The 25089-nt window shown below is 31.7% G+C and overlaps 1 protein-coding gene across 1 annotated transcript in view; it reads right to left on the reverse strand.

Annotated features, from left to right (window-relative positions):
* LOC129225582 (uncharacterized) overlaps positions 1 to 10199 on the reverse strand; it is a 38758-nt gene extending 28559 nt beyond the window's left edge. Inside the window, exons 1-2 of the mRNA XM_054860033.1 lie at positions 10045 to 10199; positions 6547 to 6636 (exon numbers count right to left, since the gene is read on the reverse strand). Of these exons, the coding sequence (XP_054716008.1) occupies positions 6547 to 6636; positions 10045 to 10102 (148 nt within the window). The 5' untranslated portion in view covers positions 10103 to 10199. The remainder of the gene's footprint in view (positions 1 to 6546; positions 6637 to 10044) is intronic.
* Positions 10200 to 25089: the final 14890 nt, after the last annotated feature.

The raw sequence follows: 25089 nt of genomic DNA on the forward strand, positions 1-25089 counted from the left end.
CGATACCGTGGAAACGCAAAATAAAATGGTTAAAAACTTGAACAGAGAACAGATTTTTGAACTTCATTTAATTCGCTTGTAATTTTTTTTTCTAACGGAGATAGAGGGTTAAACTTTCGACCTTAGGTCGAGTTAGATCTGGAGTAAAAAAAAACAGCTCTTTCTAATGCTGTCAAAAAGAAAACTGTGGGAAAATTTCTTCACTTTTTATTGATGGATTTAATGAAGAAAGTAGTTCCTAAATTTCAGTAAGCCTAAAAAAATTCGAGCTAAAAACGCAAATAACTTCCGCCACAATTAAGTTAGATCATTGAAACTAATTGCGTAGAACGCGGAAAATTCTATCCTTTCCAACGATATGTAATTTTAACATGTGCAAGTAATTTTTCACCCCTTATTCGAGAATTGCAAGTAATTTTTCACCCCCTTATACGAGAATTTATATGAAAATAAGGTCTAATTTGGAATTAAAAAAGAAATACTCGACGAATTGCTTTCGAACTGGTCTGCAAACCTTTTCAGGATTTTAAGGAAAAAACTGTGAAAATTTCAGCGAAATCGGTCGAGTAGCCGAGTAGTTCTCGAGTTTTGCGAGTTCAAACACACAGACGCTTTTTAGAGATTTCATTTCATACTATGTAGAGAAGATGTCAAATTTTAATGATTCTAATCTGTCCTGAAATCAGTTTCCGCGGGGAAAATATCCAGCTAAGTCATGGGGAAAATATTTGAGCCCCCCCCCCCCTTGCGACTTTGCCCCTACTGAGGAATTTTACGCAGGAAATATTTTGTTTTGGTTTTTCAATTTTTAACGGCTGTACAACGATTACTTAAATATAATATATAGATATAAATATATATATATATATATATATATTATATATATATATATATATATATATATATATATATATATATATATATATATATATATATATATATATATATATTAGGGCTCGATCGATGGCACTTTTTGGCTGATGGGCCGATGGCCGATTGACGATGGCCGATGCCGATGGCAAAAAAAAAAATCAAACAGAAATAAATTGATCAGATTGTCAGGGATTTAAAAGATCATTGATTCATTTCACTTTACTTCCTTTCTACGAATAAAGAATTGTAATCACAAAAAAAAAAAAAAAATTAGATTTCGACCTAAATTTCTATTTTACGATCACCCAATTTATACTTCACAAGTTTTTTCGGCACATCTGTACATATATATGTACCTAAAAACATATAAATAACAGAACTATCCATTTTGAACGCCTCCTCAGTTAATTATAGCAAATTTTCTTGTAATGTCTTCATGCGCGTAAATTTGTGTCACTCAAAAACGCTATGAAATAGTAAGTTGAAAACTCATACGTACGTAGTATGATTTAAAAGTTCGAGGACAAGTTGTATAAAGCCTTACCCTGAATAGTTCACTTTACCGAAGCACACCTATCTACAAAATAGTCACCTTAAACGACTATGCACTTCTGCCAACGTTCGTATAGCTTTTAGAAGCACTTCTGGAAGACATTTTTCGCAACCACCTGTATGGCCTTTTTCGCTGCTGCTTTATCTTCATCGTAGGGAAGAAGGCGACTTTTATATTGAGGATGCACGGTTCGATTGGTCAATATTCTGATATGACAAACAAATAACAAAACGTTTCGTTGGACTTAGCTCCGTGCAACTTTCACCTGTTTCCAGCAAAAAAAAAAAAAAAAAAAAACATTTGCGTGGACGCCGCTTTCTTCCGTCAGGAAAAGATAAATCTGCATCATAAAAGGTAGTGAAAAATGGCTTCCAGGAGTGTTTCCAAAAGTTATATGAACACTGGCAGAAGCATATAGTCGCTCAAGGTGACCTTTTGAAAGTGGATGTGCTTCGGTAATGTGAACTATTCTGGGTAAGGTTTTATGCAGCTTGTTCAAGAACTTTTGGATCGTACTACGTACAATCTGTATAGGGTACATTTATGTTTCTCCTTTTTTGTCTGCTGTATGATGAAAGACAAAGAACAACAACCAAAAAACAAAAAAAGAAAGAAAGAAAAAGGAAGAAAAACAAAGAGACTGTTTAATAACCAACTGGTTTTTTTTTTTTAAATTGAACATGTAACTAAGATTTCAATAATATTGTAATAATGTATGGATTTAGGTACATTAAACATAGATAAAAAACATTAAATTATGTTGTTTAATCATTCAAAAAAAATTAAGAATAAAAATATGAAATTGTCAACAAATTTCGCAATTAAAGTGGAAAAATTGCACGTAGACATTTTTTAGTCATCAAATAGAACAAAAAAGGTAACAGATAAATTACAATATTAAATCAAAATAGGAATACTTTTATACTTATTTAAAATTTATGAATAGAAAAGTTTGCCTTTTTCATAAAAGCTATAATAGTGACAAAACTTTTGCTGAAAAAAGAAATAGCCATGAAAAGAGCGAGGTTCTTAAAACGCAGCTACAATAAACAAACTCAATATTTACACCAAGTTAGCAACTGAATACATATACTACTTGATATGATGTTTGCACACATAATATTGAACAATTTGATTGTTTAACCTTTTATGAAGCTTTACAAACAAGTTCAAATTAAATTTTTGAATTTAACAATAATTTTCTGAAATTAAAAAAATTGCATAATAGAAAATCCTTGAAACTTTTCTATAAAAATGGAAAATAACTTATTCATTGATTTTATATAAATACATAAAATAGTTACTTACAACAGAAAAAAAAAATCGATCGCTATTAATGATGCAAAAGAGATGGCGCATTACGAAATATAGGTGAAACGAGTGTGAGAAATACGCAAAATGACATTTCTTGACAAAAATAAATAATCGCTAAATATTTAAGAAATGCTTGAAACGACGAGGTAGGGTAAGGGGGGGGGGGGTCACCCTCTGATTTTGGAGTAACTCACACTTTGACCCCAACCTCGGCCTCATTTTTTTAGTACAGAACCACTACCACCAACGCCTCGGAAGAGTTTCTGAATCTACTTCAGTACTTACGAAAAACAAATTCAAAAGTCCTTTTGATTTACGAATTATGTCACCATTCAAAACGTCTTTAATCAATTTCGTAAATTAATGCTCTAAATTCTTTCTAAACAATAGATAAAGTTTGAAAAAAAATCTCCAATTTTATGAATGGTTTTACATTAAACAACTCAGGCGTACAACCAGAGTTTAATTTCAAAATTGAGGGAGTGGGAGGAGGGGCACGCAAGTGTTCTCGAAAATTAAAAAAATAGTTGTAAAAATAGAGTTGAAAATAATCATTAGCATCGAGCAGAAAAACCCTTTCAAAACTTGCATCCGAGTTCGTTTTGACGTGCAGTGGCAGATTTAAAATATAGCAAATGTTGCAATTGTGCAAGAGGGCCCATAACCATAGGGGCACCGTAGGAGTTACAAAAATGCTTATGATAAATATTTTAAAACTTCTGTGATAGAGAAATAGGGTCCCAAAATGTATTTCGACGGGCCCCAAACTTGTAACTCCGCCGAAGCGATACTGAAAAGAGTGCATTACTGTGATTCATATTACAAATATCGAAAAATTAAAAATTACCGTCAGTTAAACGGGAATCTAACAAATTGAAACGAAATCAGTTTCGCCATCTCGTATTTGTTTCCATGGTCTCCAATTCGGCAATATATCAACAAGTGATCGTCAGTTTGAGACGCTATATTAGTTTTGCATTGAAATAAGTAATTAATAGCCACAAAAAATGAGTAAACAGCCATTTCAGAACACCCGATTGAAAATAGAAAGGGAAGTGCACAACTGGAACGTACGCACACCTCACATGCGAAAATTAATCCTTCTACAGCTTACCATTTTTGAGTTATGACTTATGAGAGATACATACGTACGTACATCCAGCGACGAGAAACAACGCAATAAATAACTTGTTTGGTACCTGAATGCAGTATTAAAACCTCTTTCAGGGGGGACTAAAATAGAAATTCATACTGAAATTTAAGTTAATTTTATATGAAAACAATAACTCCCTTTACCTTGTATTGAAAAGTAAAACAGCCAAGGTCCTTTTTTTTTTCAAAAACATCGGTCAATTCCATCGGCTTTTCGATGTTTTTTAAGGCCGATGGGCCGATGTTTCCCGCAAGTTAGCACATCGGCCGCCGAAGCCGATGCCGATGGCTTAATTGTTGAACCGTCGGCGCCAATGCATCGGCCAGGCCGATGCATCGGTCGAGTCCTAATATATATATATATATATATATATATATATATATATCATTATTATACGATTTTTTAAAAGTAGGGTAATGTGGGGAGAAGTGATGCAGTAAGACAAAGTGAAATGGTAAAATATTTACTGTTTTTAGCGCTATATATATGGTAATATTTTAACTTTGCAGTAACATGTAACCTATTGCAGTCAGGAAAAAATTACCTTTGAAGATTAAAGCATACGATAATACAGGCAGTGTTCAAAACTTTATACTCATATTGTAATATTTTGTTGTAAGTCAAAAATTATTTTTGTTATTATAAAATAATAAGTTCTTGTTTTTTACATTTTAAATATTAAATAAGACCTATTAATGTCTTGGGCAGTATTTATTTATTTAATATTAAACTAATTTTTATTTTAAATGTTTTGTACGATTAGTCAAGTGCATACGGGACAAATTGGATGGAGCAAAGTGAAATAGTACTTTTTGTTTCCTTATTTGATCATTTATTAAATCATTTACGGATTTTAGTTTAGTAATAAATTCGCTTATTCATTCATTCCTTCACTTATTTTCTTATTCATCCACCACTTTGTTTGCTAATTTATTTTTCTCATAAACTAAATGGTTTTTTCGTGTATTTGTTCATTATCTATTCATTTATTCATCCATTCTTTCATTTAATCATTTATTTGATCAAAATATTTTTGATAACCAAGTAGAAAATATTTCATTGGAAAAATATATTTAATTTTTCACTTTGCCGAAGAAATAATGTTCTTAAGAAATCTTTATTACAAAATTCATTGTTTTTTCTTCATGTACTGAAATTTTCAAAACAAAATTACATATTTTTCATGTTGAAGAAGGTAAGTTGCTTTAACGATTTCACTTTGCCCACCTTCTGCTACTAACACTTTTTCATATTGCAAAAGTTCTCAAGAATTTTTTACCCACTACTCCTTCTTCATATCACTATATATGCGTACTCCTATCAAAATCAGTTCAATTTAGATTTGGTCAAACTTGACTTTTTAAGTTAAAAAGCTCAGTTACGAATAGATAATTAAAATTTTTAAAAAGTAGTTTTTTCAAAGGACATTTTATTAAAATTTTTATTCATCAAACATTAAATTACAAATGTCTCAGAAAATATTTAGTACGAACGCTGGGTTTGCCTATGTTTATAGATCATCAGTGTTTACTTTCCAACGTGAACAACTACAGTCATTCGCCACCTTCAACATTAAACTTGCCATTCATCAATATACTTACTTGAGTTTATAACTCGAAACTCCTTTTTTGCGCAAGTAAGTTAGCCAAATGTGGCTAGATTTTTAGGTTCTTTTTGAATGCCAGACCAGAAGTTAATGAACAAAATACTATAATAATTTTAATTTAATATAGGATGACAGGACGTTGTTCAAACTTTTTTTCATAATTATCATGTTCAATATAATTTTGAATATTTCCTTCTTAGTAGCAAATTAAACACCCATTGCTGATTTGCAAAAAAACCAATGGACACGCGTACCACCGGTTGAGAAACAACATACTTACTTGAGTTGTTAACTCGAATTTCGTGCAATTCAGTTACGTAAATCCCGGAAGGTACTTCATTGCTATATATCTTATGTTATTTTTGGATTCAAGACCGGAGAACTTAATAAACAAAATATTATAATAATTTTACTTCAATATGGAATCACAGGCTGTTGCTCAAACTTTTGTCATAATGGAATTGTAGCAGTATCGACATAATTGTGTATATTTCCTTCTTGGTAGCGATTTGAGTACCCATTGCAGATGTTTGAACACCCAAGGGGTACGCGTATCACCGAATGAGAATCATTGTCATATTGCATCAGTGGCGTAGCTAGACCCGACTTTCGGGGGGGGTTACTTCTTTTATATATATATATATATATAATATATATATATATATATATATATATATATATTATATATATAATATATATATAATATATATATATATATATATATATATAATATATATATATATATATATATATATATATTATATATATAATATATATATAATATATATATATATATATATATATATATATATATATATATATATATAATATATATATATATATATATATGTATGTATAATCGCTTGGAATTTTTTCCTTTTCTTCCTTTTTTTTTCTTTCTCTTCTCTCTTCTTTCTCTTTTTTTTTTGAGACTAACTTTTCGGGGGGGGGGGTTTTGTCCCCAAAACCCCCCCCCTTAGCTACGCCCCTGTATTGCATCCCCGTGATTTAACTGTCATTTCAAGCAGTTTGATGAAAAGAGCTTACCGCAATCACAGACTCTGCTTCTGATACAGGACAAAATTGCTCCCGTGCTGTCGCCTAGTGCTGGACCAAAGTCAAAAATATCACCTCCATCTGTGAGGGAAAAAAAAAGAAAAACACGGTGTTATATATGCGTAAGAAAGGTATAAGGTTTGAAATAACAAGAAAAATCATTCATTCAAAAGAGATAAGTACAGTAATATCTTGCACATTAAAACTAAATTTTAAGTAACTTATTATTACATCCGAAACGTTAACCATGTGATTCTTGTAGTAAATTTTCAATTATTTCTATTTCCAATTGTAGACAGATAAAAGAATGGAAGAGCCACGTTATATTAGAACGGCAAGGGGACGCATTTTGCATCCTCCTTATAAAATAAAAACGGCATACTAACACGTAACCTTTGCCAAACTTAAATTAACGACGGTAATACAGCTCAGTATAGTGCAGGAGTAGATACTCTTCTCCGCACACACCCCACCACTTAGCTGTAAGCCTTAGGTTAGCAGGAGTGGATACTGACAAACATTTTGATGCGGGAGGAGGGAGAGGCATGATGAAAAATATCAAGTTTTGGGCTTGAAAAATTTCTGTGGCTGCGGGTATCAGCAAAAAGCTCCAAAGTGCCTATAATAAAGAGTATTTTAGGGGATAAGCTTTATTAATTCATTTCCAGCAGCGATGAAAGGAAGTATTTGTTAAGATATTTACTTAAACATACGTGAAAATTAAGAATATCACGGCAAACACTTACATTTTATTGATGAAGTATTTGAGATTCTGAAACGTTCTTTGAAAATAATGGGCAGCTAATGTGCTCAATTTCTGCCAGTAACATATCTTGAAAAATCCGGGAACGTTTTCCGCTAAAAGCAGTAACCTTCCTGAAATTATTCTTGAATTTTTCTGAAGAATATGAAATCTCCCCGATTGAAGCCCGGATGGAACTTTCTAGGGAAATTAATTACGTTAAACATAATTAATAAGAACTTTCTGATTTACTGAGAAAGTTCCAGAAGCATCAATACAACCATGGCAAATGCTAAGGCAGAATTTCAAATTAGAACCAAGCAACTTCCTTGTCTGCATTTCCTGCCTTGCAAAGCTGCAGATGTCCGGTGACTTATCCGCTCTCATTGGGAGCTTAGTCTATGCATAATTTTATTCTGAACAATTTGATACCTTATATATTACCATACGCCAAAAACTTTTCGAGTTATTGTAAAAATGCGTAAACTTTCCCCGTAGAGATTTATGTTAATAGCAGCTGTTTAAGTCTCTTTTTCTCAGGTGCCGATTTCTTCGGTTTTCTCGTTTTGTGCGCATGATAGTTCAAAAAGTTTCTTATATATTTCCGTAAAACTTTTCATGCATGTTTGTCTGATACATCTTAACGATCTGAACCTAAATTTCAACTAAAAAATTAAAGTTAATATTTAAAAATAACTATTTTTTTACCCAAAATTTTGGAAATTTTCGATATTAACTTACCAAATTTCAAAAAAATAAATAAATAATTTTAAAAAAATAAATAAATTTAGGTTCAGGTCATAAATATAAACCAGATAAACATACATCAAAAGTTTCACGGACATATATAAGAAACTTTCTGAGATATCATGCGCGCAACACGAGAAAACCGAAGAAACCGGCACCTGAGAAAAAGAGACTTAAACAGCTACTGTTAACATAAATCTCTATGGGGAAAGTTTAGACATTTTTACAATAACTCGAAAAGTTTTTGGCGTATAGTAATAAATAAGGTATCAAATTGTTCAGTATTAAACTGTGCATAACATATATTTTTTCCAGAAAATCGAAAATTTTGAAGTTTAAAGGTCCTTAGACCCCTTAAACACTTATTAAACACACTAGAATATTTTTCACAACAGTGAAAAGTCTGCATTCGTGCAACGTGGAATTCAATTCAGGAAACTTTTTTTGCAAAGCTGTGTGTGTTTGATTTTTACGGGAAAATAGATGAAAACCCGTGAAATCCCGAAATGATACACAAACATTATCAGTGACGTTTTAGAAATTTTTTACAGTCTAATATATTAACAGGATATTGAATAATATTTTCGACGGTTTGGGGGGGGGGGGGGGTCATGAGTCCTATTACTATCCCTTTGTATCCGCCTTTGGTAAAATACTAATAAACCGTGAAATACTTTATGAGCTAAATGTCCAGCTAAACTTAACTGGAATCATTTCCTGTCTTATTGTCAAGCAATCAGAAAGAGCATTGTGGAACATATATATATATATATATATATATATATATATATATATATATATATATATATATATATATATATATATATATATATATATATATATATATATATATATTTTTTTTTTTTTTTTTTTTGACCTATTAATCATTTGCCCTCGATTCATGGAAAAATTAGTCTGTCAAAATTCGAGCAGAAGTGGGAAAAATCATAGCCTCCATTTAAAAAGAGAATTTCAGATAAAATTTTGAAAGAAATCGCGCTGATGGCGTACCTACTAAATTGCATAATATACTAAAGTTGGTGACGGGTAAAATTAATAAACAAGCGTCAGCAATAGTTTGTTTTCTCACCAAGAGGGATGGATTAATTAGAATCAGATTATAATCCAGAAATCTTACGCCACAAGATATAACACTAAGGCCAAACATTTTCCAGGAGTCAAGACAATAGTTCAACTCGTCATCCAAAGTAAGTTTTATTGTGTGCAATGCGTAACAGTTTGAGGGCTAAAAAACCATTTCAATTAATTTTGCAACTTCTTTTGTTTCGATTTGTGACTTATGTTGGGCTGTTGCAAGTTATTTATTTATTTTCAGACGTTTTTACTTAACCTTTGGTCTCTATCATAGATGAATTTAATATTTTGCGCCTAAGTTGTGCGGTAAGTAAAAGATCAACTTTTTTTTGCCATGTAAGAAATGCTTTTATTACTTATTTTTTCGTATCTATGTAAGAATTAATAAATATGAACGCACATTTTTTTCTCTCAAATAATAGCTTCTCATATTTTTTCTTTAAGTACGGAATGTAATTCAATATTAACGATATAGATCAAATTCCAAACATATGTAGAATTTTAAAATATAGTTTGCAATCAAAATTATCGTATATGCAGTGGATAACACAAAAAGCCTACTCTTTCGGAATCTTACATCAAATTTGAAAGTCAGATTTTTGATGAAATCATTATGACTTTGCATTTTTTACACAAAAATGATCAACTTGCGAGATATTTTTAGACCTCGAGATATTTTTGGATGTTGAAATCCTTTTTTAAGATCAAATATCTCAACAAAAGGCAACTTTTCCGCACTGTTGTTCAGCGTTTATCAAATTTTATTTTTTTTCATTCCACTCGATTGTGATGTGATGAAATGTCTAGTTATTCTATGAAATGACTGAATCATAAACTTTAATAGTAATATTTTCCGAATAACTTTGCCATTTTAGTTAAAACTGCAGAAGATTTGAAAAACTTACTTGCTTTCCAAGCGTGCAAGACGAAAACGGTCGCAATAAGAGCAAAACTCTGCATCATCACCACTCTAGAGAACGAAATTCTCTTTCAAAAAATTTATGAATGCTTTATATATTGATAGAAAATTTCCCAATGATACCAAGAATTCATCTACGTCTCTACGATAAGTTAAGATGAGCCTTAGTTCACGACATTTTTGTTTGAACATCATTTTGCTACCGTTTATCATTTTCTCTGCCTCATCCCCGTTAGTAGAAACAGCGTGACGCTGCTGTGTGCGTCGCAGATTTTTAAGAAGATCTGTAGACTATTTCGCTGCTGTGGAATAAAAAACCTAAAATATTTAAAGAAACAACGTCTTAAATTTCAGGTAATGCATATTTATCCCGCATTTTTGGGATATTATCCACAGGTAGCCTGCAATTGTTTTACTGTCTTATTTTTAAGCATTTTTCATACCGATTTAGATGTTGCAATTAATCTAAAGTTTGTTTTATCTTGCAGATTATGTTTGGGTTTGTTAATCTGCTTCGCAGAATGCAGAAAAATTCTGCTATCTATGGATCATCATGCAAAAGGCAAGTTATACAATTTTATAAAAAGTAGCACGCTCTATTTCCATAAAAAGATTCTTTTGTTTGATCAAAGGAAACCAAATCACTTGATTTCTCGATTGCAGACGAAGCTGGTAACACATACTTCCCATCGATAAGATAATGGCTATGAGTTCTATCGTACCTTTTTTCTATTCTTAAAATTAATCCTCTTGTACTGCTCTTTTCTGGTTTTGACATTCAACATTTTGCAAACATTAATCAAAAACTTCTACCAAGTTGGATTTTTCACTTCGCGGCTTAATTTGTTCATCAAAACTCTGTTGCTCTAAATTTAAAACTCATCTCTATAATTTGTTCCTCAAAATCTGTGTGCGGTTGATTGATACAAGTTCTAAGATTTGACAGGAAATCAAAAGTTGTGGTCACTGAGAGTTAAAAAGAAAAAAACAAGAATGAAGAAAAGACAATAAAAATTTTAAAGGTATTTAAAATACTGTGCACTGAAGAAAGAAAAACTGTTCTACTACTAAAAATCCTCTAGGAAACTGGAATTCTATAAACTTTTCTAGTAACGATACAGCTTCTTCTTTAGTAACACTGACTGTGTTACCTTAACTACGTTTTTGGGAACCTTTATGGAAGTCCAGGTTCATGGAGATTTTCTAGTACTACTGCAGTTCTTTTTACAGAGTAGATATGGCTACATCCAAACTCTTCCCCTTGCTGATAAGGATGACAGGTGAGCTGTCAGAGCAACTATTGTATGGAACTTCCTTTGTGCAGGGAAAGAAACTTAAAAAGCAGGTTCAGTACAAATCCGTATGTCCGCCATTACTGGTCACGAAAACAATTGTAAATCCCCGCGGAAAGCATTCGCCAAGGGAAAGATAACACGCCAAATTGTTGCACTCCTTTCGAAAGAGCGTCCGGTTCTCCGGAAAATTCTTGGAAGGTGTCTTATAAGTGTGAAGCTAGCCGTAAATAATAGGGTGCTTTCATGCGATCATTTTCTCAACTTTCAATAGTCTTTCTCGCTAAAATTATTTTCCGATACAGAACTTTAAGACGATTTCTTAGCGTACTTTCTATGTCATAATGCTCGCATACTAATTCCGGTTGGCAAAAACAATGAAAAATAATTATTACTATAAATAGACATGGTACGAAGTTTCGGCTATTTCACCACAGCATTTTCCTGGCCGAAATCATGAGAAGTGATTCTGCCGCTTCAGCAGATATATTATGTTGAAATAAATAAAGATTTATGTTGTGAGTTTCATTTTACAATTGTAATTATATAAAATAGTGTCTTTTTAGTTTACGCAATTATGCCATACAATGAAATAAAGTAGATAAGTACATTTAGTTAAATTGATTGTAAGTATTGAACACTTGGAACCAAAAATTGTCCAGAAATTAATTGCATATTCTTTTAACTTGAACGTTTTTGGAGAAAGATCAGTTTAACCTCTATATTCGAAGTAAATAAGTACGTAGCATTTGCTTATTTTAAAATAGATTATTTGGCTGTAAGGATAAGGGGAGGTAAGGATAATCTTTTAAAACATTTTTAAAAAGAGTCTCAAGAGAACTTTTTTCTTTTAAGTAAAAAAAATGGGGGGGGGGGGGACTTTTTTCGGCTTCTTCCATAAAATATTTTCCCGTAGAGATTGTTCAAGATTATTAAAAATAGTCCTGTATTATAAAACATCCTACGAATTAAGCAAAAAAATAGTTAATTGAAAATGAATTTTATTATTTATATTTTATAAAGCAAAATATGAAGAAATAGACTATTCTTTGCACATCCACGTTTTATCACTTTAAAGAAAATAGTTATTTGTGATTTTTTTAATTTTTTATTTCGAAATAAATACGTCAGCTCCGCTTAATCGGGTAACGGATATGCAAATGCCCCGCGTTTACGTACAAAATCTCCTGGAACTGAATATTTCCACGTAGACGCAATGTTAAATATCCTCGCTTAATGCAACAATTTCCCCGGACAATCGAATAATATTAATCAGCTTTAGCAAATAATTTTGTTGGGAAAAATTTTGAATAAATTAGAAAGAAATTAAGCAAGAACATTGATTGTCGTTGAAGGCGTGAAAAACAACATCCATAGTCCATGAAAACGTTTTCAATGTTTTTAAAAGAACAGTGAAAGAAATTTAAAAATTTCTTTTGTCTTTGTCATTACAAAAAAAAAGCAGTCGATAATGAAATTAAATAACGCAAATGAATATACGCACTTTAGGCGATGATGAGGAATTAATAAATATTAAATGTAAGATACGGTAGACGAGAAGGGAAAAAAAAAGTCAGAAAAGTGTTCCCAAAAAGATCTTGAGTACAAGCAATTTATGGAATTTTTCAAAAAATAACGTACTGAAAAAAGGTGCCAAAACAAAGATTTCATAACTCAAGCTGTAGGTTACTTTTTATAATTTCTATGCGTACACTGTTAAAAAAAACCTGAAAGTTCAGGTAGTTTTCTGACTGATTTTAACAGAATATTTCCGTAATGCTTCAAAACGCATTTTTTCCTTCCAACAACAGAAATATCACGAAAGGAAGGGATGAAAACAGAATTTTTCCATTTCTAGGGTTGCCGCTGTGCTGTACTTTGTTAGTATTCTGATTAGCCTTCAAGTTATGATAAACATCGCTTTTTTATAGTGCACTGTTCGCACTGTTACATGTTGTTAATTAAAAGCTTATTTAGAATAACAACTCAGATGCCGTAGTCAAAACAGATAGCTTGCTATTTCATGTCTGGAAACTAGTACTATGTCGAAACTGTTTTTACGCCTTTGGGCTTTGTAAGTTTGGAAAAATGTTTGCGCCATTTTCAGACAGGCAGATGTGTTTTGATCGCCTTGGTGATTTGATGTGGGTTTTACTGAGTCAGTATTAGAATATTATTGCGGTGTATTATTTTGCTCAATACTTCGAAATTCTATTCGTTAGACGACGTTTATTCGTCGTCGTCGACGACAATTCTATTCGTTAGTCATATTGTGTGTTCTATTCGTGAGAATAGTTTTAGGATCTCATGTTATCCATTTAAAATAAAGGCTATTGGATTACTTGTTTCCAGATGCAATGGAGACACTTAAATTTAGCACCGCTGGTCACATGTAAGTATTGTTGAATATCTTTGTACATGTTAATATACAAATGTATTTTTCTTGTTAATGTGCATTTGATAGAATTCCGATGGTAGCTGATTTAGAATTTATAGAACTACGTATTATAAAGTTACTGTTTTTGCTCTAACGCGTTGTATTCTTGAAAGTCATTAAAAAGTTAAATGGCCAACATTTCGTATCAACCGGAGATTATCGTGGTGTGCGAGCAAGACAGAAAAAATCACTCAGTTTTTTTTTTTTTTTTTTGACAGATTGAAGGTAAACATTTTGAATCTCTAAATAAAAGTATTTCTTGCTGTTATATTTCTTGCGAAAAGGCATAGTAGATTGTTAATCTTTGAAAATACAATTACAATTTTGACAAGAATAAGTTTTCTTGACTACTTAGAAATCTGGAAACATTCATTACTCCTTTCGTGATTTCATTTATAATAAAAAATATAAATTATTTAATTTATTTCCTTAGGATCTCATCCAACAACTTATTTGAGATTATTGCAAGTTTCTTGTAAAAACATTTCGGGTAAAACGAACTGATTGATATGTTTAGCTTAAGTATAATGCTTATGCACTAAAAATCTATGCTGCTATTCCAATGAGTGAAAAATGCGGAAATCACCGAGGGGGGGGGGGATATACATCATCTGAGCAAAAAATTCTTCACGTATATGTCAATGATTCTGTTTTTAAACACAGTAAATAGGTATGCGGTACTCTCCATCAGGTATATTATTCCATGATAAAGTCAACCGGTTTTTGATGGTATTTTATTTGACTCAATCTGCAAATAAAAATATTCTATTTTTCATGTATGCTTTTCCATGCCACGCCAGAATATGTACGAGGAGATGTGGAAGAAAATATCGAACAGTATCAGCATCAAAAATTGGTGTTATATTTAAATCCACTAGTTTCCTTGCTGGTACTTTTCGATTATTTTTATTCATCTGAAGGTGCAAATTTCGAGATAGATGCCTTGAAAGGTAAGTTATCAAGTAAAAATTTCACTTAAAATATATGAGTAATAAATACAAATTAAAACAATAATAGTTTTTGAATAGTTAACTATTTTTCTATATATATCATTTTAAACATAGGATAGAAAAACGAGAATGAAATTTCAGTAAAATATGTGAAAATGAGAAACGAAAAAATAGCGCAACGAAAAATCAAGAACCGAAAGTTCTGTAAAGACACAGAAAATATAAAAACGGAAAAATAGATGAACGGAAAATTTAAAAACGGAAAAATAGATCAACGGAAAGAAGAGAAATGGAATTTTCGTTAAATCACGGAAAATTTATAAATGGAAGAACAGAACTAAACGGAGAAATGAGAAATGGAACTTCTGTTAAGTCACGGAAAATAATGTAACGGAAACGTAATATTTACGGCAACTTTGCTGCCGGTACTTTATCCGTTATTTTCAGGAAATTTTTTTAACAGTGTACTTGTAATGTATTGTACTAATTGTTGAACTATTTTGCTGTTAAATTTAGCTTATTTCAAAAACATTTTAGCAATAACATTTCTTTATGCAGCGATCTATTTATTATTAGTATAATGTTTTAAGACTAATGTTTTCAAATTAAAAGCTAAGTAAAATTTTCCCGCATATTAAAATAACCCGCTTTATCGAATAATATTTCTTGGAACCGACGATATTCAATTAAGCGGGGCTAGATCCAAAATAAATGCGTTAACTCTCTTACTTAAAGAATTTTTTCTGAAAGATAAGTAAAGTAAGAAAAAATATATGTACATAACTAGAACAATTTTAATTTGACTTCAAAAATTTCAAATTAAGTATAATGTTAAGATTTAGTGAAATTAGTTTAAAAATAAGACAGTAAGCAGGAAATGTTTTGTGACACTATACCAGTGGTTGGAAGTAGCGCGCTACAAGTAGCGACGCTACTGTAGTAGCTACATTTTTGAGTAGTTTGTGGTGTAGCGCACTACTTTTTTAAAAAAGTAGTGTAGTGAGTAGTTAACTACAAAAAAAATAGTAGTTTGTAGCGATTTCTGGAAACTACTTTTAAATAAACTGAAAAAAAAAGAAAAAAGGTTCAAACGAATTTGATTGGCTCAAATTTTACACAAGTACATCAGCGGATGCAATGAGAAATAAGACTCATAAAAATACGAGCTGACCTCAGGCATTTCATTTTGACGCCATACGTTCTATCTGTTTGACGCCATTAGTTTTTTTGCCGTTGTAAGTTTCATATTTCACCAATATTCATATTGCAAAAAGCACTTATTTTCGCGAAAATAAAGATATTGGTGATTTCGTGAGTTGAAAATTGGGTGAATTTTATATGAACTGACCGAAGATTAAAAAACAAAAATATTTTAGCGAGGCTTAAATTTTTGACAGTATTCACCAAATAAAAAGAAGCTACTTAAAATGTCATAGAAAAGGATGAAATTGAACTGTTCTGGAGGACTTACAATAAATACGAGCATTACAGTGTGTGAGAGTATGATAACGGATATTTTTCTTAATGTCTTCTGATGAGCTAATTTATCAATCTTTTTTTGTTCAATTCTCTTACGGTGTGTGTGTGTGTGTATGTATCAGGATCCCCCCCCCCCCCAAAAAATCGAAAGTTGATTTTTCAAGTCGCACACTCTCTTATATTTTATCCTTTTATATAAAAATAAAAAACTAGTATGTTGTGGCCATTACGAAACTTTCTTCTATATATATATACATTTTTTTTTCTGATCCCTCCCCATGCTTGATGAGGAAGCAATATTTCCAACAAAAACAAAATTACACATACAAAAACTTGACGACCATCCCAATGTCTGAATTATTGCAAAAGCAAAGCAAAGAGCGAAAATTGAAAGTTATTTTAAAAGCCTTTCTTGAATTACAAACATTTATTTGATAACAAACACAGGATGGCAACAGTTAAAATTTTTAAATCATTGAGATAATTTTTCCGATCATTTCCATACAATTAAAATCGCGAGAAATACGCAGACGACAATCTATTACGATTTATCTTTCTTATTGATGCATTAGTAAAGCTATTTTTATTCGCAAAAAAAAAAAAAAAAAATCAACACCTCTTGGAGCGATTGGCGTCAAAATTGAACCAAAGCCGGTTTACATATGGATTCACATATATTCCAAATTTCAACCAGAACGTAGCATTACTTCTTGAGATAGGGCACTCACAATGGAAAAAAAGAACGGGTGATTGTAGTTTTTGCTGTAGAGCGGCCACAAAAAACTGGTCACACACAGACGTGACACACACACACACATACACACAGACAGACAGACATTTTCCAAAAATAGTCGAAATGGACTCAGTACACCTCAAAACGTTCGAATCCGTCAAAATTCGAAATTCGAAAATTTGCACGAATCCAATACTTTCTTCTATATATTAGATATAGAAGAAAGTAAAAAATCATATAATTTGAACAACGGCAGCAAGTGCCGATTATGTCTGAAAGTGTGAATCAGCATTTGTGTAATGCTAGGCCAAATTGAAATAAAATGTTTTTTTAGAAACTCAAAATTTCTGTTGATAAAACGTTCCTCCTATACCCACATATGCACCACAAAAACATTTATTCAAATTAAAAACCATTTAGAAATCCCACACGTGCCTAACATTTATAATTTTCTTCAAAAAATTAAGCTTTTGATACAGTAAAACCTGTAAAGTTGACCACCTTTGTAAGTTGACCACCTGTCTATGTTGACCGCTTTTGTCAGAAACGGAATTAGTCCTATCTTATATAATGAAGGAAAACCTCTGTAACTTGACCACCTGTCTATCTTGACCACTAATGAACACCAAATTTGGTTTGGAGTACTGTAAAAAACCCTTTGTAAGTTGACCACTTGGTTTAGTTTTTAAAATTTTACTTAGCAAATTATTTTATTTTATTATTTCTTTTATAGCTTTCCAAGAATATTTTTGATACCAGAACAGCATTTTACTAACTAAATGAAACAGCAGCATAACTAAACCTCCTTTTGAGTTTAACCACATGGGAAAACTAAGAACTACTAAGAACCCTTTTATTTCTCAAACTTGATTTTCTTTTGTTGATCTATTTGAGATTGTCCTTTGTACTCTCTGTTCAATGAAAACATGTGTCAATAGAAAAATACAAACCATTTTTTAAAAGTTGCATTATTTTGTGGCAACAATGGAATTGTGCTAAAGAGTCAAGTTACTTGCATTGCAGTATTTCTGGTGCAAGTGATTAAGAGATAGGACACACACACACATTTTCGTTTTCAACTGCTTTTTTGAACTATGAGAGTCTAGCTTGTTGCTCTTTGTGTTATAGTTTTACATAAAATGGCTTCAAAAAGAAAGTTAGTTGAGCTTGAGATCAATAAAAAGTATAAAATATTAAAATTAATTGAAAAGGGAGAAAGCCAGAGAAAATTAGCTGACACATATGGAATTTCTAAAACTAGTGTCTAATAAGTGCGCCAACTTCAATAAGGAGTTATTTTGTTGAAAAGTAGATTATCATGGGGTATAAATGTATATGAGAAAAATTTGTAATTTTTGAGAAGCTATGAATTGTTAGGAACTATTAATATCAAATGAGTAACTTTTCATAAATAATAAGATTTTTTTTTTTTTTTTGGATCAATTTACTAAAATTTTAAATTTGCATGGCACATCATACGTCATTCTGAGAAAATAATCTCTAAAAATATTTGAATAACATTTTAAATAATTGTTTCAAAGTAATGCTAAACAATGAAAGTGAGTTGAACAGAAAGAGTAAGTGTCAATCAATCAAAAAATGAATATATGGAGCAAGAAATGACAAAAAAAAAAAAATCACTGCCCCCTTTATAAGTTGACCACCTGTCTAAGTTGACCACCAAAGTACTGCACCGCAAGTGGTCAATTTACACAGGTTTCACTGTACATATTTTCAGAAATGTAAGATTTTACGAAATTATCAAGCTGGAAAATATAAACAGTAAAGTGGAAAAGTAGGTAATTAGCGTTAAATAGAAATGTTTGTTTTCCTGCAATTTTGAAGTCTCCCACATAGTACTCAAAGATCTGGTTTGCTTCCAGGCTGAGTTAAATTTTTCATTTAAAATATATTATTTTTTTATTATTCGTTTGTAATTTGATCTGTAAATGTGTTCGTTATTAATTTTTAAACTTGATATTCTATTTAAATTTATATGTAATTTTTTAAAAGATAACTGAAAAAAAAATCAATTTTTTAAGTAAAATTATAAATTTTAGGTCAAGTGTGGCATATCTAAATGTTTTTTAATTTGAATAAATGTTCTTGTGGTACATGTGGGGTGTTGGGTACAGGGGCAACGTTTCCCAACAAAAATTTCGAGTTTCTAAAAAACTTTTTTTTTTGCGATTTGGCCTAGCATACAGGTACTGTTTTACAGTTTCAGGTGCAAGTCGGCACTGGTTGCCCTTGTGCAAATTATATGAAACTTTTTTTCACGATTGTTTTGACACAAGAGGAAGAATACAAGAGTGTATGCGACTTGAAAAATTGACTTTCATTTTTTGAGGGACAGCCTATTGTGTATGCTTTTTATTTGCTTATTTTTTGGAAAGTAGCGAAGTAGCGACTACATTTCAAAAGTAGATTGTAGTTACTACATTTTGAAAAAAAGTAGTTGTAGCTGTAGTTAACTACATTTGTAACAAAGTAGTTGTAGTTGTAGTTCGCTACAAAAGAAATGTAGTTTTTCCAACCACTGCACTATACATATTAAAATATCTGTAGTACAGTATCATATTGCATGCATTTATTATGAATTCAAGTATTCATGGCTAAAAATTCAAGAAAAGAAGCAGTCGAAGCTTCGGTCACCCTTTATCCGATGCTTCGATGTTTGGCGCTTCGGTTAAACTGCACTTCCGCTTTTTAATTATTAGCAGTAACAATAAAATAAAACAGTAATTAAAAGGCAGGGGCGGATACAGACAGTTTTTGGGAGAGGCCCCGAAAAGTAAAAAGTGCCCCCTTCATAAGAACTTTTTTTATTAAAAAAAGTTCTAGACCGGGATACCTCGCCCTTTTTCGTTATTCATTACTAACAAGCTAATTTTCCGTTAGTAGCTTCATTTTGTCGTGACGCCCAACATTAGCCAGTACAAAAATTTTGTAAGTGGTAGCTAACAGGGGTATTAAGGACATAGTTTGTTCATTTGGCAGTTATCAAATATTTATAACTAACTGTGTGTTTTTTTTATAATTATCATATTAATTATCTAAATTAGCCGAAAAAAAATTGTCCTACAAAATGCACGATTTTATCAAAGATGTCCCACTTTTGCAACATGTACTATTTACGAAGACATGAAATATAATTACTAACCAGCTGATTTTTTTTTTTTTTTTTTTTTTGGTCAGTTAGTTAATGTTTATATAATTTAAAACACACATTGTCCTACAAATTGCGTGGTATGCTTTTCTGGTCCGACACTCCAAAGTTGTCAATACTACAGGACCTTTTTTTTTATTAACCGTAGGACACAAATATCACGTGATAAACTAATGTGTTTCGTGCCCAAATAAAACAATGTCCAACGAGAAAACAGGTATATATTCCTAGTCCTACAATAATTGTTATTTTCGTTTTCCTATGTGAATCCATCCAAAATAAAAGGCCTCAAAAAAGAAAGAAATACCCCTTGAAAAAACTGCCTTAAAATTTCCAATGACGCAATTTGCGCCATGGACCCCCCCCCCCCCCCCCCCGTCTGTCTGTGCACTCCAGTTAACTAGAATGTTTTTCTGTGAGAGTTTATTATTTTACTATTATAGAGTGTGGTTTCTGCGAATTTTAAGTTTTTTTTTTAAGTAATAGAAATTATTTTTATTTAAAAAGAGGATTTTCGCCCCCCTCTTTCCCCCAAAACCCGACGCGCTAAGTGCTGGGACTTTTTACCCCCTTTTTGCTGGAAGGGTAAGAAGTAATTTGCAACAGGTTTCAACTTGTTTTTTTTTTTTTTTTTTTTTTTGGATGTTTGGGTTTGGCCATTTTTTAGCCTAATTTTACTGTACTATATGCATTACACTCCAAATTTTTTAGAAAAATAAGTGAAGCATAATGTACTTACTAAAATGATTGTTTAAAAAAAATAGCAATAATTTTATCATGAAAATACTCCAGTTTTTTTTTTTTTTTTTTTTTTTTTTACATAATTGCGTGAAAAATTCTACTTAATAAATTATTTTTCATATATTTTAAAAATAAAATGAAAAAATAGTCAATCGATTTATCTTTTATAATATAAATATTTTGATTTCACTCGAAATTCTTTATAGCAAGAAAAATGATACCCGATTATGCCGTCATTCCAATTTTCCGGTAATACGACATTACAATATTTGTGATTATGATTCTTTCGAGCTGATGAAAAATTTCGACAAGAAAGCAAAATATCTTGAGAAAATTTCTTGATTTCTTCGCGTTTCTCTTAAAAGCGAGTTTTGTCGCACAATATATTGCATAAAAAAACACTCCATTATTTTGTAGCAATTCACAAAGTAATTGAAATTATTTCAGAGCGATAAACACGTGGTCAACATAAAATAACTTAGCACGGTTATGGTCGGCTCCAACTTGAAATACCTAATACACAGTAAACAATTATGTGCGCATGCGTACTAATATAACTGAACACCAATAGCAAAATGTAGGGAATGAATCTATTTTCAGTTGTATGAATTTCAAATTACATTGGAGGATCGGCAAAACGTACCACGCAATTTGTAGGACAATGTGGGTGTTAAATCACATAAATATTAACTAACTGATCAAATAAAATTTAGCTGGTTAGTAATTATATTTCATGACCTCGTTAATGATACATGTTAGAAAGGGGGGGGGGACCTCGTTGATAAAATCTTGAATTTTGTAGGACAAATATTTTTTCGGCTAATATCAATAACCATTTTGTGAATTTAAAAAATAAAACCCAGTTAGCAATAAATTTTTTATTATCATTAAATCAACATGTTATATACCTGCCACAATCGAGCATTTTTGCAAAGGAAACTGTTGGGCGTCTCATTAAAACGAAACTACTCACGAAGATTCAGCTTGATAGTAATTATTTTTATATTTGAGATTTGTACTTCAACTTTGGAGTGTCGGACCAGGAAAGCATACCACGCAATTTGTAAGAAAATGTGTGTCTTAAATCTTACTAATATTATATATGCGAAAGTTTGTCTGTATGGATGTATGGATGTATGGATGGATGTTTGTTACTCTTTCACGCAAAAACTACTGAACGGATTTTGACGAAACTTTACAATAATATAGCTTATGCATCAGAATAACACATAGGGTAGTTTTCGTCCCGTTATGGGGGGCAAAACCCCCTTAGGGGGGCAATAAAACACAATTTTTGTATACATTCTCTAATATTGGGATGAAAAAATACTTGCACATATTTACATTATATGTCCATCGAAAGCTCTGATTTTTCTGCTGAAGATGGCACCTGTTTGAAATTTCTAAGTAGAATAAAAAACGAGTTATGAGCTTTTTAGATCCATGTTCGAAGGCTTTCCTCAACTCAATACAGTATTTAGTGTATCATCTCAACTCCCTGTCGATAGCGACAATTGTTCTATTGTTGACTTTCTTTGCTTTTCGTGATTGTTCAAGGCTTTTCTCAAGTCAAATCTTGAAGTAAGATTTTTGCACAAAATTGGCAAATAATACATGATTTGGCTGATGATTTTCCATTTAAACGGAACTTTAATGAAATTAATGGTTTTTATAATTATTTATGCTGATTGAACACTTACTCATTATCCAAACAACCAGCAGATCGCCAAAATTTTTGCAGAAAGATTTCCGTAGCTGATGCATTTGGCAGTTTTTTCAACGTTGCTGTTTTTGAAGCCGAAGATTACGTCATAATGTTTCTCAGCTTTCACCATGTAAACAAAATATCGCCAATCAAAGAATTTTCAAAAGACTTTTTTACCGTGTTAAATAATCCAGCAACTAAATTAGGCAAATCCATAAACAGCACAAAAATTTCCATTAATTTTCCTTTTTGCACAATTTCAAACGATCACCAAATTTTATTACTTATTTTGGTAACATTTCGGATGAAACTGTTTAGCGCCATTTTATGGTGACCAAAAATATCTCAGCATCTGGCGGCGATATCTCTGTAACGAAAATTAATATCATATCGTTTTACAAAGTATGGAAAGAATGGGGGAGCATCATCGAAGGTACCCCGAAACGACTTTTGTAAATTCGGTAAAATCGCACCAAGAGCCACAATGATTGAAATTTCCCGAAATAACTAAAGCAAGTATAAGGGGATTACGAGCGCAGCTACTTTTTTTTAATCACTTCGTACTTCATTAGCCATACAGAGAAGGTTTTAGACTCCATGTTAAAAAAAAAGTATCAACAGATTAATCTTTTTAAACATGAGAAGATTAATTTCATGTTTTTTAAATTTGTATATGCTTAAATATAGTGCTTTCGTTTCTAAATCAATACTACTTTGTTCTTTATACTTATTGCTATTTTAGTTTTATGGGTAAGGAAGAAACTCGATTTTTAATCACGCCAAAAAGATGTGTTTTAAATTCTTTCACTTAAAGTAGAAAACAAAAGCAAGTAACGATTTTTTCTAATAATTATTAATGACCCAGGCAACGCCGGGTATTTTTGCTAGTTATATAAATATTAACTAACCGACCAAAAAAAAATTCAGCTGGTTAGTAATTATATTTCATGTCTTCGTAAATAGTACATGTTGCAAAAGTGGGACATCTTTGATCAAATCGTGCATTTTGTAGGACAATTTTTTTTTCCGGTTAATTTAAATAATTAATATGAGAATTATAAAAAATAACACAGTTAGATATAAATATTTGATAACCGCCAAATGAACAAACTATGTCCTTAATACCCCTGTTAGCTACCACTTACAAAATTTTTGTACTGGCTAATGTTGGGCGTCTCGACAAAATGAAGCTACAAACGGAAAATTAGCTTGTTAGTAACGAATAACGAAAAAGAGCCCGGGATCCCGGTCTATTCCCGCGAGGTCCGTTTAAAATGTTTTTTAAAGATCTCTTAGAGCCAATTAAACTATTTTTAAGTACATAAAATTACGTACTAACTCATTTCGGATTCCCATTCCCAAATTTTAAGGTTGTGATTTTAACGGAAAATCTTAGGCTCGACTCAATTCAAGCCCCAAGCTAAGGAGCAAAATATATTACTAGAGATCATGATTATGAACGCGATTTTTCAAACGTATACAACTGCAATTTTGCAATGCGCAGGAGCCTCGTAACTAATGAAGTGCCGGATCATCAAAAAAGTAGATCCACGGATCCGGATCATTAGCGTCAAGATCCACGGATACGGATCTCAATTTGTTTTACCCAATTAAACTATCCAAGTGTTTAATTTGTTACGGAAGGTATTCCCGTCAGAATAATAACACTGCTTCTTCAAAAACTGTCATCTACGGCGAAAATATAATCAAGACTATGATTTACTCTTTAAAGAAATCTTCGTTAAAAGTGAGGGAGAATTGGAAGGAACGGGTCAACGCTGCATTAATGCCTAAATAGAATGTTAAGAATTATTTCTAGCTTCCTTGGTAAATGTAGGATACAGGAGCAAGAGTGTAAAGCTGCTACTGGGCAGGCAAGAAATAATTTTTCGCATTTTATTTCAGCATAAATGCAGCACTGACCTATTCCACCCAACTTACTCCGACCGACAGAATAACAGAGCCGAGAAAACCTTTGAAGAATGCCGAGAAAAACCAAAATGAAGAACAACAGAAACCACAAATCAATAACAGAAACTAATGTTAAACTAAAAATAAAAAAATAAAACATGTCCTAGAGGGCCGACCCGATATTGAGATGGATTTTGCGGGTCAAAACACACATTGTTAACAAATATGAACTGACAGCGGATCATAGGCGGATTTACGGGGGTGCCAGGGGTTGCGCAGCACCCCCAATATTTTTGGTTGGATTTTGAAAAAAAATTTAAAAATTTTCATCCGGACACATAAATGGAAAATAATTTACAATTTCTCGCAGCTACGACGCTAGTTAGTTTACTTAAAAACGGACATACAATAATAGGCAGTTTATTGTGTGACCCAGCGTGTATCACCAAACATCGCCAGTGTGAGAGAAATTGTGCTACTTATTAAGAAGAGAATTTTATCCATTTGAAGAAAAAGATAAATGAATGCATTTCTTAAATTTTATATATTTAATGTATTCAATGCTGTATTATAGAATGATCGTATACTTTGTTAACAAAGTACAATTATTACAA

This window comes from Uloborus diversus, chromosome 7, assembly GCF_026930045.1.
Source record: "Uloborus diversus isolate 005 chromosome 7, Udiv.v.3.1, whole genome shotgun sequence".
NCBI lineage: Eukaryota > Metazoa > Arthropoda > Arachnida > Araneae > Uloboridae > Uloborus > Uloborus diversus.